At 31.4% G+C, this 13,974-nt stretch overlaps 1 protein-coding gene across 1 annotated transcript; it reads right to left on the reverse strand.

Annotated features, from left to right (window-relative positions):
- Positions 1–270: 270 nt before the first annotated feature.
- On the reverse strand, positions 271–5,592 carry LOC120075464 (glutamate receptor 2.5-like). Its single transcript, XM_039028879.2, has 5 exons — positions 5,283–5,592; positions 3,262–4,601; positions 2,094–2,406; positions 1,320–1,726; positions 271–779 (listed from the first exon to the last, which is right to left on the reverse strand). Exons 1-5 carry the CDS (start codon positions 5,566–5,568, stop codon positions 405–407), a joined length of 2,721 nt encoding a protein of 906 aa, XP_038884807.2. The 5' UTR covers positions 5,569–5,592; the 3' UTR covers positions 271–404.
- Between the last annotated feature and the right edge of the window lie 8,382 nt (positions 5,593–13,974).

Raw genomic sequence — 13,974 nt, forward strand, 5'->3', positions numbered from 1 at the left:
ATCCTTGTGCTTATATGTTATTCAATAAAGCCTAAATATAGCTTATATGTTCACACACACTCAATATAACCAGAAGAATTGACTTGATACATATATATTTGAAGTAAAATTTTACACAAAATTAAAGAACATAAACAAAATGAATAATTTTTCAAAAGTACGTGTCAATGAGTAGACGTTGGAATAAAAAAAAAAAAAAAAAAAAAAAAGAAAAAAAAAAAAAAAAGAAGCATGTGTACAAATAAGATTTAAATTAAACCAACAAAATAATTTAAGAAGATTTTTGAAATTAACACGTTGATGCACATATCATGGACTGTATATATCTTTCTAGATGTGCATTCCACTCATAAAAAAAAATCAAATATTTTTTTTGAAAAAGAAAAAATCCAAGAGAATTTTGGTCAATCTCGTCGTCGGCGACTTTCTCGAAGAGCTTGAACTTTAGGATCTGTACCCAAGAACTTGGAACCCAAGTCAGCTAATGTTTTGAAGATGGAAGAATTAGCTGATCTCCAAGATTGAGGCACTTCTTCATAGAGAAAAAGGGTAATGTAAAGGGTTACACAAATTATGGAAACACCGGCAGTGATGGCAAAAAGTACCCAAAAGCTGTCGATACTGAGGCGGGTGGAAGATATTTCAGCGGCTTCCGAACTTGAACATTCTTTCACCTTTTTGAACCATGCATTTTCAATCTCTCTTATTCTATCGCCCTCTGTTACCTTCAAAATTGCTCTTGAAATATCCGGTACTAATGGCGATCCTATCGGAAAACCCTGCCCAATAAATCATGAATTAATATTTTTAGGGTAATTTGTAATGAAAAGCAAAAAACGAAAATAACGAAAGATGAAAAGAAAAGAAAAAAATTGCATAGAGAATAAATGTTAATATTGAGTTCTATATTAATTAAAGTGAAAAGATTACAAGTACTTATAGGGAAAATAAAAACTAACTACTGATACACTAACTATATTCCACTAACACACAAAATTCTCCTCCATCAATCTCACTAAGCTATTAGACCACTTCCCTCCAATTTAGATGATATTACCCTAAATAAATGTTGTTAACTTCTATTAAAGAAAAAGACTAATTTAATTATTGTATATTTGCAAATTAAGTTTGCATTGATTTTCAACATAATTGTCCGAAATAGTCCTCCAAGTTTTTTATCCTTTACAAAGAGGTCTCTCGACATTGATCATGGCCAAAATGCACCGAGATGAGCCATTAGAACAATTGGCCAAAAACATTGTCCCCACAAATGGTTGATTTGGTAAGTGCGAGAGAGAAAAGAGAAAGATATAACTTACAAAACCAAATCCATCGGCTTTATAGGTGGGCTCTGTGGTGGTATATTGGGAGCAATATTTGGCAAGAAACAACTTAATATAAGGGATTTCATCCACAGCAGCAGAAATTCCTCCATTGATGCTTCCTTTGAGAAAAAGTTCATGCATTTGTTCTGGTGATTGGTAAGTTTTTAGTTGGGAATCGTGGAACTTCAATGACCTAAGAATCTCATATACGAAAGAACCTCCTTGATACCCGATGTTCTCTCCATTTTTAAGAAGCTGGTTTATATCAGTTACTGTGGGTTTGAGCTCTTGAACTGTCAAAAGTGAGGCCAAACTTGCAGTGTAACTTTGTGTAATTATGAGAACCACAAACAACCATATTATCACCACAAATTTTGTCCCGTTGTTGTATGTATGTTCTCCTGAAAATTTATAAGATTATCCAAAACAACAATCAAAGATCAATAGATAACATAAACAATAGAGAATTGACACAAAATATTTACATGGTTCACATAGTGTGTCAGCTACGTCCATGAACCGAGAAGAAAACGGTTTTATCACTAGAGAGAAAATATCAGATTAGAGATTAAGAGGCACAGTAGAGTTAGAGAGTTTATATAATGTATTCCCTTAAATAATATAAATATGAATATAACTTAGGTTTTAGGATTGTTGTATCCATATCCCATCATTGGGCACGGACTTGATCCATTTAAAGCGTTGGATAATATATCCAAGATATTACAAAAAATATTTTATAAAAAAAGTTAGAGATGGGCGACGTACGATGGGCGAAAACCATGGTGGAAAATGAGTACCAAAGGCTGGTAGAAATCTGGTCAAGAGCACGCCCATTAAAGTCCTCGTTGACTCGATGTTCAAGTATCCATACAATAATTGCCACGAACACGAAGAAGCTGCCTATGACCACCCATAACTTCCAAGTAAGAGGCTTTAAGAAAACCCACGCGTTGGTGTTCTTGCTGCTCTTCATTGGCACGACCATAGCTACGCCAGATTCTGTGAATGGCAATGTATAGTCTATGTACTCAGACCTATTGGCTCGGATCGTTATGTCACCCACAACAGCATCAAATTTCTGTTCAATCAAAACCATTTATTAAAAATTTAACAAGAAGAAAAACTGTGGAACTACCCAGACTACACACCAATAAAAATATGCCATGTGATAGATTTTTTCTTTTTTAAAATTGGATTAGTTTTATTTTTTTACTACGTGAGGAAATGGGATGCATGAGAATTAAGTGCAACTCGGACTGTATCTAATGATCGTCCGGTTACCAAAATGCTTTAATCCATGGGAAATTAAACTTTTAATACATACAACAACAAAACGGACATTCCATAACACATAAACAATAGCAAATTTAGAGAAGAGAGAAAAAAACAATCACTAAAGCTAGAAACACACACTTTTTGCATAAAAAAAAAAGGAGTTTTTCAAATTTTTTTGAATTTTATAATAGTTTTTTCATGTCATTAATTTATGATTGAAAAAAATAGTCAATAATAATTTATAATAGTTTTTCGAATTTTATAATAATTTTTTCATGTCATTAATTTATGATTGAGAAAAATAATCAATAAATGTATGAAAATGGAAAAGGAGCGACTTTGGGGAGAAAAAAACACGAAAAATACATCAAATTGATTTTTAGTCTTAAAATTATGTTTATTTTTTTTTCCTAATTTTTAATTTTAAAGAGTCAACGGAATTCTTAATCAAATTTAAAAATTAAAAAAAATTAAAAAAAAAATAATTTTTTTATTGTTTGAAAAGGATTTTAAAAAAAAGTACGAAAACAACTAATCAAAACTTTATTATTATTATTTTTTTTTTTACAAAAAGGAAAAACCAAGGCCTGATTTGATCATAGATTGAAAGCATTATGCACAAAATATGTATAAGGAAAATCAAAAGTTTGATACTAACCCCAAGGAAGAGCTGATGAGTCAAGTCATTGTAACTACCACCAGGGTGTGCATTAGATTTGTCAGTAGGAATAAACTCATAAGTAACAGCATAAGGTAAAGCTTCAACCACAGCCTTGAACACATCTATACAATATCCACTCACTTCCGTTACGTTTGTTTTTGGATCACGAACCACATTCACAAACTCCCAAAATCCATCTTTTACTGGAACCCCAACTCTTAACTTCTTCCCATTCGTTGGAATCTCCCACCCTTTTGGTGCCTTCTCTATGTCTCCTGGCCAGATGATCGGTCTCAACCCATTTGAGTACCGTAGATTCGTCGTCAGCCCAGTTTTTGGCGACCAAAACCCGACGCTCCTTTCATCGTTACCAACCACGTTCATTATCTCAAAAACGAAGGATTGTAATTGGCCATTGACGAGACTGAACTCACCAGCTAACCCTCTAAACCTAACATTTGACAACGCGTCTCGCAGCTTGGCACCATTTTGATTGACGCCGAGGTTGTACAGATAGTTTGATGGACACTTCATTTTCATGTTGGTAAAAGTAACATTATTGGGCTTGCTATATCGAAGATTGTTGATACCGGCCTTCTCGACCGCGATGGCTAGTGCCCAAGCTGCATCATAAGCCCATAACCCAAACACATTTAGCTCAGGAATTTCCTCTATGGTTGGATAGTAGCTTAAAAATCTCCTCTGCCAACCACGTTTGAAGGATTCAAGGCGTTTGATTCCTGGGACATAAGTTCTTAATCCCAAAACTCCTTGCATTGATTGATCAAGAATTGAAGGTTCTATCGAATTGAACTCGTTTGTGATAGCATCCGTTATTATCCAAACGTAGCCTCGACCCATCATTCCCTTCTTTTTTGCCATGGTGAAGAGTCTTGAAGCAAGGTCAGGTAACATGTGCACCACAAATACTCTAGTTTGCATTGTCATTAAATTGGAAAGTTTTAGGTCGATCTCGTCATCGGTGGCAGTGGGAGAGATGAGGCTTTGGTATGGCACGTTCGCATCTACATCTTGCAGAGCGTCGACAAGGTAAGGGATGATACCCTCACCAAACTCATCGTCGACGTAGATTGGGACAACTTGTCGCCATTTGAAGGTCTTGATGATTGCTGCAATGGCTTTCACTTGAAAGGAATCAGCTTGGGCGACTCGAAAAAAGAAAGAGCTGCGATGGGATGTGAGAGAAGGTCGTGTTGCTGAAAACGAGATGATCGGAACTTGTGCTTTGTCTCCAACATCGATCATGAAACTTGCTTGCATCGAAGTGGTTGGACCTATAATGCTTTGTACTTCCTCTTTCTTTATCAAATCTAAAGCTGTTGTTCAATACATTCATTCATTTGGCTAGTTTACAAAACCTTTATTTTTTATTTTATTTTTTGAAAAAGATATGTAATGTGAGTTAGTAGGCACACCAACATATCCCAATTATGTCAACACAACTTTTATTATTCAACGATGTTACATCTTTTTTTAAAAAAATATATTTTTAGTTTCTAAGTTTTGTACAATAAATCATTTTCAAACTTACCTTTTAGAATCGTACAATCAAAGTTTTACATTTAGAAAAGAATTCAATATAGATATTTAAAAGTAAAATTTAATAGAAGAATGGTAAGAACTATGAATATTCTGATCATCACTATCGCTACCCTTCTCTCCTTTTGATTTTAGTAAACTTCTATAATTGATATAACTATCAATAATAGTATTTTGTCATTGATAGAAGACTATATGATAAAAACATCAATGATTAACACGTCAATATGTTTTCAAGGTGGTAACATCCTTGAAGCGTATGATAGATCATAATGTTGGTAGCAGTCTATCACTAATAGACCATATCATTGGTAAGAGTCTTTCAATGATAGAAGTCCATCGCCGATAGATTTTGCTATATTTATAATTTTTTTTAAAATGGTGTTATACTGTTGGTTATTATGACAAAAAATGTTATCAATTGCAATTACCCTAAAAAAAATATGTGACAAACGAACCTGCGGCAGCTGCACCAACAACCGTGCCATTGGAGTCAATGGTGTTGAGAATCACTCTTGTCTTGTAATGACTCCGAGAAGAATAGAAATCAGCAAGAGCCATTGAAATACAACTTAGACCCATCTTTCCAAAAGTAAAATTAAAATTCAAAACGACGCCCACCTTCACTTTCACTCCCACCGCCGCCTCATCCTCCTCCGCCGCCAAAGCCAGTAATATGTTAAGGAGGACAACGATCACCAACACCCCAAAACCACCTCTCAAACTCTTCTGTTCTTTCCCCATTATCGTTTAGCTTTTTTTTTTTTTTTTTTTTTTTTTTATCATTCCATAGCGTTAATATATAGGTGGATGGACTATGTATTTATAATACAACTGAATTTCAAGAACGTGGGAGGAAGAAACTAGTTGAAATATTTCTTACTATTTTCAGTATATGATCAATTTCAGAAAAAAAAAAACGAAAAACGAAAGAAACAATATCATGTATGGTATGATATGGAGATTAATGTGTATTGATCATACCAAATCAAACTCACTTTGTTTCTCACCTAACACCATAAAAGGATATATATATATATATTAATAAAGTGTCAACTGTCAAGTTGCCAATAATAATGTATATTTTAACTTAAATTAATATTCTCTCTTCCTTTGTATACATAAAGAACAAAAACTTTAATATTCAATTAAATCCTAACTGCCCATTGCTTTTAATCTATCTCCAGTCACGATATCTCTCTCTCTCATTATGAATGACCAAACGTTTTATTAATTTTAGTTAAACGATATGTAAGAAAATTTAACTGATAGTTTATATTTTATGTCAATTAGGTTGGATCATAATCGATAAATTTTCTTATTATTCAAGAAATTTCTTGGATACAAATTTGGACCATTAATCTTACACTTTCACATCTATAAGGATAATTAGAGTCATTGGATCCTTCACATCAATCAAACACAAATCGGAGCCATTAGATTTACTTGATGACCAAGTTTCTTTAGGCTATAAATAGGAATGACTCATGGTTGCCAAATCATTCCAAAATCTCCAACAAGTGAACTAAGTGTGAGAGATAAACTATAAAAAAGCTTAGTATTTAACATTTATTCATCCACGTAAAATAATTTATCTCTATTTGTAAGTATTTTTTATTTGAAAAATAAATTAGGAATAAATTAAGAAATAATACCTAAAACACTCCGAGCTCCTCATTCTTCTACCAGGTATTTTGAAATATAGGAATTTTTTCATACATGGAAAAAATGTCAAATTATTTACTGAAATGATAAAAAAAAAAAAAAAAAAAACACTAATAGACACGACTAAACTTCTATCAGAATTTATCGTTTGTTATCGCTGATAAATACTGATAGACTTCAATCAACCTCTATCAAAGAAGATTAAAATTTTATTATTTTATATAAAAAGTTTTCTTTATTTTTCAAAATGTTCCCTTTGATACATATATATTTGAAATTTTTATAGATAGGCACGATCAGTTCTTTCAAAACCAAAATAGTAATCTAACATTGATTAAGTTTTTTAAATGCAATTTGCAGCTCAAAAAAGTTGGGGGAGTTTATATAATTCATTGGTCAAACGGTTTAATCATTCACTTTATCATGATTTTATATTTTCAAATTTGTACCATTGATCAACTTGAATAAGTTATTAATGCACAAAAAATGGACCTCAATCACAGTATTACTAAACATTAACAATTTAAGATAACATAAAATAAGATAATTATTTTTTTTCTTAAAAAAAATTATTATAGTTTTAAGAAAGTCTAAGCTACAACATATATTTCTTTTTATTAATCGTATGTGATCACATACAGAAAAATAGAACATTACAAGTAGGCAGAAAAATTAAGAGACGAAAATTTTAAAATTTCCCCAACAAATTATAATATATGGTGTTTCTCCATAAGCTTTCTACCTTATGAAAAATGTAATTGAATGAATGAGAGGGGAGAATTTGTTTTATTTATTTTTTAATGCTTTGACTTTATTATTTTGAGGTAAGATTATTAGCAACTTGGGAAAGTTTTGAAGAAGGAAAGATTTTGATAAAGCCTTTGGTCTTTATTATTTTTTTTAATTTTAATTATTTTTTAAGTATACAAGTATTAGCTTGCCAACGTTGTGGCTAATTTCTTTTATATATATCCGACACTTATTGATATCAATTTCATTAACATCTAGTTGGTGTCTTTTTTCGTTGTTCTTTTATATATATAGGTAAAAATCATGCAAATATTTCAAGTGGCATGTTAGGCAGTTCCAGCTTGAAAATTAGCAATGAAATTTGGTAATTCTCCAATAAATATGGTTAGTGAATTTTTCTCAGAAAATGGAATAAACCACTAACTAAGAATGTTTTCAAAAAACATTTTTTTTATTTTAAATTAGTTTTATAAAATTAATTCAAAATAATTAAATAGATAAAACTAATTTTTAATTTAAATATTAATTTAATATCTAAATATTAAATTAATACAATATCACCAATAAATCAATTTTATATTTAAATCATAATTTAAATATTAACTGATTTTCTAATTTCGTTTAATTTCAATTAAAATAAACGTTTATAATTGTATCATATATAATCAATTGAAACCTAAAATTCATACATCAATACTCAATTTTTTATTCCAATTTAATGAGCTAGTAGAGAGATCTAATTGACCTACAGATCATGGGCTCCAACGATCTGTAATTAATTCGTTAAAACTCTTTAATCGAATTAATTACTATTCGTTAACTATCAAGACACACAACTATAGCTCGATAGTTGCACTTTCTTCATTGTAGATATATTTCGGTCTATATAAATCATAATCAGTAAGTCGATCATTCACAGGTTGTTCGTATTTACAGTTGGATCAAAATTATCGTTTCACCCCTGAAAAATACATCTTGTTCCTTAAGTTCCCACTAACCCTCTAGTGAACAATTCAATTCATAATACTACTTATGAATCATGTTCTTCTTTATCATGAGAAGGTGAGACCCCGATTGTTCAAGACCTAGAATCAACACTTAAGAGAACAACTCATCTGCTAACCCTATAATGGGTAGGAGTGAATTTCATCTTGCAAAACTATGTTCTCAGCTATCCATCTAGTCTTATCCCCAAAATGGAAGGCTTATTGAGAAGTGCTGTTGGACTACTCTCACCCATGCATATCAAAGAATAATCCCGAATAAACAGGAGTTAATAGCTAGCTTAGGATTAAGATCGAGTTATTCTAGGTTACTTAAATATGAAATAGTTAGTTTTAACAGTAAATGGTCGTTGTAAAGAAAAGTGACTATTTCGATGATCCAGTCTATATGAAAACTTGCATAAAATGCTCCCACTTACATGTCTTTACGTGAATGATTTATGGATCACATCATTTGTATTACCTATACAAAATGGGCCGCATCCTATAGTGTTACCATGATGAGATGCCCAATTTCATCAATATACTTATTAGACCATTTAGGCTATGTAATATTTAACACGAACTGTGAGTTCTAGGACATTCCCAACAGGATGTGGATGGAGAATCTGTGTACATGGGGAACATTAAAGCCTATAAGATCAAAGAGGTTGGTTCAGTATCCTTGAAGCCAAAGGATGGATCAATCAAGCTTCTAAAAAATGTAAGACATGTACCTTTACTTAAGAGAAACTTGATATCTCTGGGTATTCTTGACTCCATTGGATGTGAGTGCAGAGGAAAAGGTAGAGTCCTTGAGGTGATTAAAGATTCTAAGATTGTGTTGGTTGATGAAAAGGTCAATGACTTTTATATTGTGAGAAGAGTAGAGATGATGATAAATGCTTACACAGTTTCAACAGCAAGCTTAACAGAGTCTGACTTGTGGCACAAAAGACTATCTCATATTAGTGAAAAAGGGGTGCAAGCACTATCCAAACAAGGTATACTGCCCAAAGATATCAGTGAACACCTTTCATTTTGTGAGCACTACATTCTAGGGAAAGCAACTAGACAAAGTTTCACAAAATCTCAGCATACCACTAAAGGAACATTGGATTATGTCCATTCTGACCTCTGGAGATCATCTCCTATACCAAGCCTTAGTGGCTCAAGGTATTTTCTAACCTTTATAAATGACTTTTCTAGGAAGAGCTAGATATACTTTCTTAAAACTATGGACTAAGTTTTTGGGAAGTTTGAGGAATGGAAAGCCACGATAGAAAACTGAACATCTAAAAGGTTAAAATACTTTGAAATCGACAATGGGCTTGAGTTTTGCAATGAATATTTTGACAAATATTGTAGTGAGAATGGTATAACTAGGCATAGAATTGTGAGGTATACACCTCAACAAAATGGGGTTACCGAGAGGTTAAATAGAACCATAATGGAAAGGGTTAGATGTTTGCTCTCTGATGCTATTTTAAGTGAAAATTATCGGGCAGGAGCTGCATCCTACACAATGTATACCTTGAATAGGTGTCCTCACACAACTTTAGAGTTTCTTAGCCCTGAGGAAAAGTGGACTAATTATCCTCCTAACCTAGATAACCTCAAGGTCTTTGAATATGTAGGGTTTGTTCACCAAAATAAGGGAAAGTTGAAAGTCAGAGTAGTCAAGTGCATGTTTGTAGGCTTTACAAAGGGTGTCAAAGGGTTTAAAATGTGGCATCTAGTTGAGAGGAAGTTCATAGTGAAGAACAGAGACATCACTTTTAGGGAAGAAGAGATGTTTATGCAAAAGGAGAAAAAGCTTGAGGATAAAGGTAAGTCATCCAACACAAGAATTGAGGTGGAGTTACACACAGAGCAACCAATAGAATCTAACCTACCTAGTGACACATGAGAAGTTGAGGAAGATGCAGGGGAACAAGAGGAGACCGTAAGTGAACAGCCTGATTTAAGTCAGTAGGTCTTAGCTAGGGATAGACAAAGGAGAACCATTACCCCTCTAGTTAGATATACTGAAATAAACTATATGAATTTGGTTTTAAATGTAAATGAGTTTTCAAACTTAAGAAAGGAGTATCCTGTGATCAAAAGCCTAGGTATAAAGCAAGGTTCATTGCAAAGGGGTTTACTCAAAGAGAAGGAATAGATTATTGAAAGATTTTCTCTCTAGTGGTCAAACAAACTTCCATAAGACTTCTTCTATCCTTAGTTGTTCAAAATAATTTAGAATTCTATCAACTAGATGTGAAAACTGCCTTCCTTCATGAACATGTAGAGGAGACAATCTATATGACACAACCTAAAGGATTTGAAGTTAAAGGAAAAAAAAATCTCTATTGCTTATCAACAAGTCAATCTATGGGTTAAAACAATCACCTATGTGTTGATATAGAAGATTCAATGACTATATTTCTAGCATTGGATTCAAAAGAAGTTCATTTGACATATGTGTTTATGTAAATACAGGTTCCTACAAGGACAAGGTTTACCTACTCATATATGTGGATGACATGTTAGTGGCAGGTAGATCCAAAGAAGATATAACCCATGTTAAAAACCTCTTAAAAAGGGAGTTTGATACGAAGGACTTGGGAGAAGCAAACAAGGTCCTAGGAATTGAAATCCAAAAGAACAAGTAGGAGTCTGTTCTAAGCATAAATCAGTCTAATTACTGTGAAAAGATCCTAAAAAGGTTCAACATGTGTGATGCTAAACTTGTGAGCTTACCTATTGTTGTCATACCCTATAGTCAAGTAGTCAGAAACCTAATATATTTAATGATTTCTACTAGACCTGATCTCTCATATTCAGCTAGCCTAGTTAGTTGATATATGTCTAATCCAGGTAAGAGACACTGGGAGGCTACTAAATGGATCCTAAGGTACATAGTTTGGTCTAAAAACTCAAGATTACTCAATCAAAAGTCAATTGAAACAAACTTAGAACTTTATGGATATGTGGATGCTGACTATGCTGGTGATTTGGACAAAAGGAGGTCCTTAACAGGTTGTCTTTTCCTTTATGGTCCTAATCTAACCAGCTGGAAAGAAACACTACAACCTATAGTTGCCTTATCTACAACAGAAGCTGAATATATGGCTTTAACAGGAGCAATCAAAGAGGCATTGTGACTTAAGAGATTGCTAAAAGACTTTGGAATAGATTACATAATGGTAAAACTCTATTGTGACAACCAAAGTGCTATATATTTATCCCGAAATCCACAATACAACACTAGAACTAAACACATTGATATAAAGTATTATTTCATCATAGATAAAATTGAGATAGGAGAAATAGAAATTCTAAAGGTCCACACATTAGACAATGCAGCTGACATGTTGACAAAACCTATTTTAAAGCTTAAATTAGTTAAATATCTAGAACAGGTTGGCTTCGAGCTTCCAGATACAGGGTAGACAGAATGGTCAGAATCAGGAAGATCAGAAGATTGCAAGGCATTAGAGTCAAGGTGGAGAATTTGAAGAAGCTGTGACTCAAATACCTCAGCTTATTATTTGTTATAACTAATTTTGTGTTGTAACGGTTAGTTGGTATGCATTATTAATACCTCTGATCAGTAAAACAAAAATAGAGAGAGTATTTCATCATTTCCTAAGTTTTTGTAACAAATAAAAGGTTGTACGCAATCTTCTTAGTAAAAATAACTTAATCTTCCCGTGGACGTAGGCAATCTTGCCGAACCACGTAAACCTCTGTGTTTCTTCTTCTTGTTTTTATTTTTCTTGTTCATTCGACTGTTATCTTTCTGCAAATCACACGCCATACAATCTTGTTTCAAATCGTATCAAATACAGAGGATCAAGTTGAATCATGCATCGATCTTCGCTATCGAGTAGCTTCGAGTTATTCGTTTTCATCTTCAAGTCACACGGAGTAAAGATCAAGATCCATCGAGTAAGATCGAGTATCAATCAGTTCTCATCGAGTTCCATCGAGGATTGATAGAAACTCGTTAGACAAAGAAGGAAATTTGCATCGAGCATCGAATAGGAAGACATCGAGCATCGAGTATCCAACATCGAGGATTTGGTAGAATATTTCTTAGTCTTTTCTTCATCATTCCATTGTTGATCTTAAGTATTCCAGTGTTGATCTTAAGTATTTAATTCCAATGATCCAGAGTATCAACTTTCTACTTTTTTTTTTTTTTTTTTTTTTTTTACTTCATTAGATTTTGAAATGTTAAAGTTTTGTGCTTGATTTTTATTTAGTCATTATGTTTCAAAGTATTACATTTTTATATTTGAGTTTTGAGTTTAGTTGATCTCATTTGATCTCTAAATTTCAATATTTTATAATTTCATGCTCAAGTTTTTCCTAAGGCCCATTTTAGTCTTTGATGTTAATTTTTAATTAATTAATTAAAAATAATTATAACCAAAATTTTTATCAATATTAAGATGAGATCTTTAAACTTAGCAATCAAATAGAAGCAACACAAAACATAGGATATAAAAAAATAACATTTTAAAATAAGAGATCAAATGGAAATTAAATAAAAAACACAAGGTATGATAGAAGTGTAATAATTTGAAATTTATAGACCAAATAGAAACTAAAATCAAAATGAATAAAATTGTATTGGGTAATATTTTTTATTTCTACTTTCCTCTAAGTTTTTTTTCTTTAAATACAATATTGGTTAGATTATATTTAAGAACATTCTAGTTTGTATTATTTTTCTTTCTTTTTTTTTTTTATATATAATTTTAGGGTCCGTTTGTTTTAGAGATTTTCTCATGAGATTTCAGACGGACATTTAGTATTCCTATTTGTTTTATAGAATTCCACTATTTAAACTCAGAATATTATTATCCAGAGAACTTTAAAACCCATCTGACATAAATTTTTAATACCCTACAAAAGTATAGAATTTTTATGTCTAGGAGATTAACGGTAAAAATATAACTTAATTAATTAATTAATTAATATAAAATATTCACTACTATTAATTTTAATCAATTATTAAATATAAATATATTATTTAAACTTAATGAATTTTACCTAATATCTTTACCATCAATATTTTATACCATCTTATCTATGTAATATAAATTATTATTGTCAACTAATTAATTAATTAATTAATTAAATTATTTTTTAGTAATTAATTTAATTATTTTTATTTAAGAGTATTTATTTATTTATTAATTAAATAATTAACTAACATAACAACAATTTAATTAATGTTAAATTTAATTGATCTCTTAAGTTTAATTAAGTAATTATTTACGGTTAGTTTCTATAGAGAAATTATTGCATTGAACACAAATATTTCACTTACAGACATTAATTATCCTATACATCTAAACATATACACTAATTATCCCAGACATTCAAATCCTAAATATTTAATATTCACATCCATGAAATAATATCTACTATCCAAATGACCCTTAATGGTATTTTTTAAATCAATAACTTTTAAATTTATAAATTAGGCATCCCTAAATTTTAAAATTGTCTAATAGGTAAAGAAAATTTTAATTTTATGTTTAATAAGTTATTGATGTATTACAAATGAATAAACGAAAATTTTAGAAAAAGAAACATAGAAACTATACACATTTTTCCTTCCAATTTTGTATATGATTTTGGGAACGCTTCCATGAAATGAAAAAAGAAATTTAATAGAAAAAAACAATAACAATAACAAATACATTATGTTACCAAATGATTTGTTTAGTTGTTAGACTAAGGCATATATTTGTTC

The sequence above is a fragment of the Benincasa hispida genome, chromosome 4, assembly GCF_027475165.1.
Source record: "Benincasa hispida cultivar pf3 chromosome 4, pf3_genome.v1.1, whole genome shotgun sequence".
Lineage (NCBI taxonomy): Eukaryota > Viridiplantae > Streptophyta > Magnoliopsida > Cucurbitales > Cucurbitaceae > Benincasa > Benincasa hispida.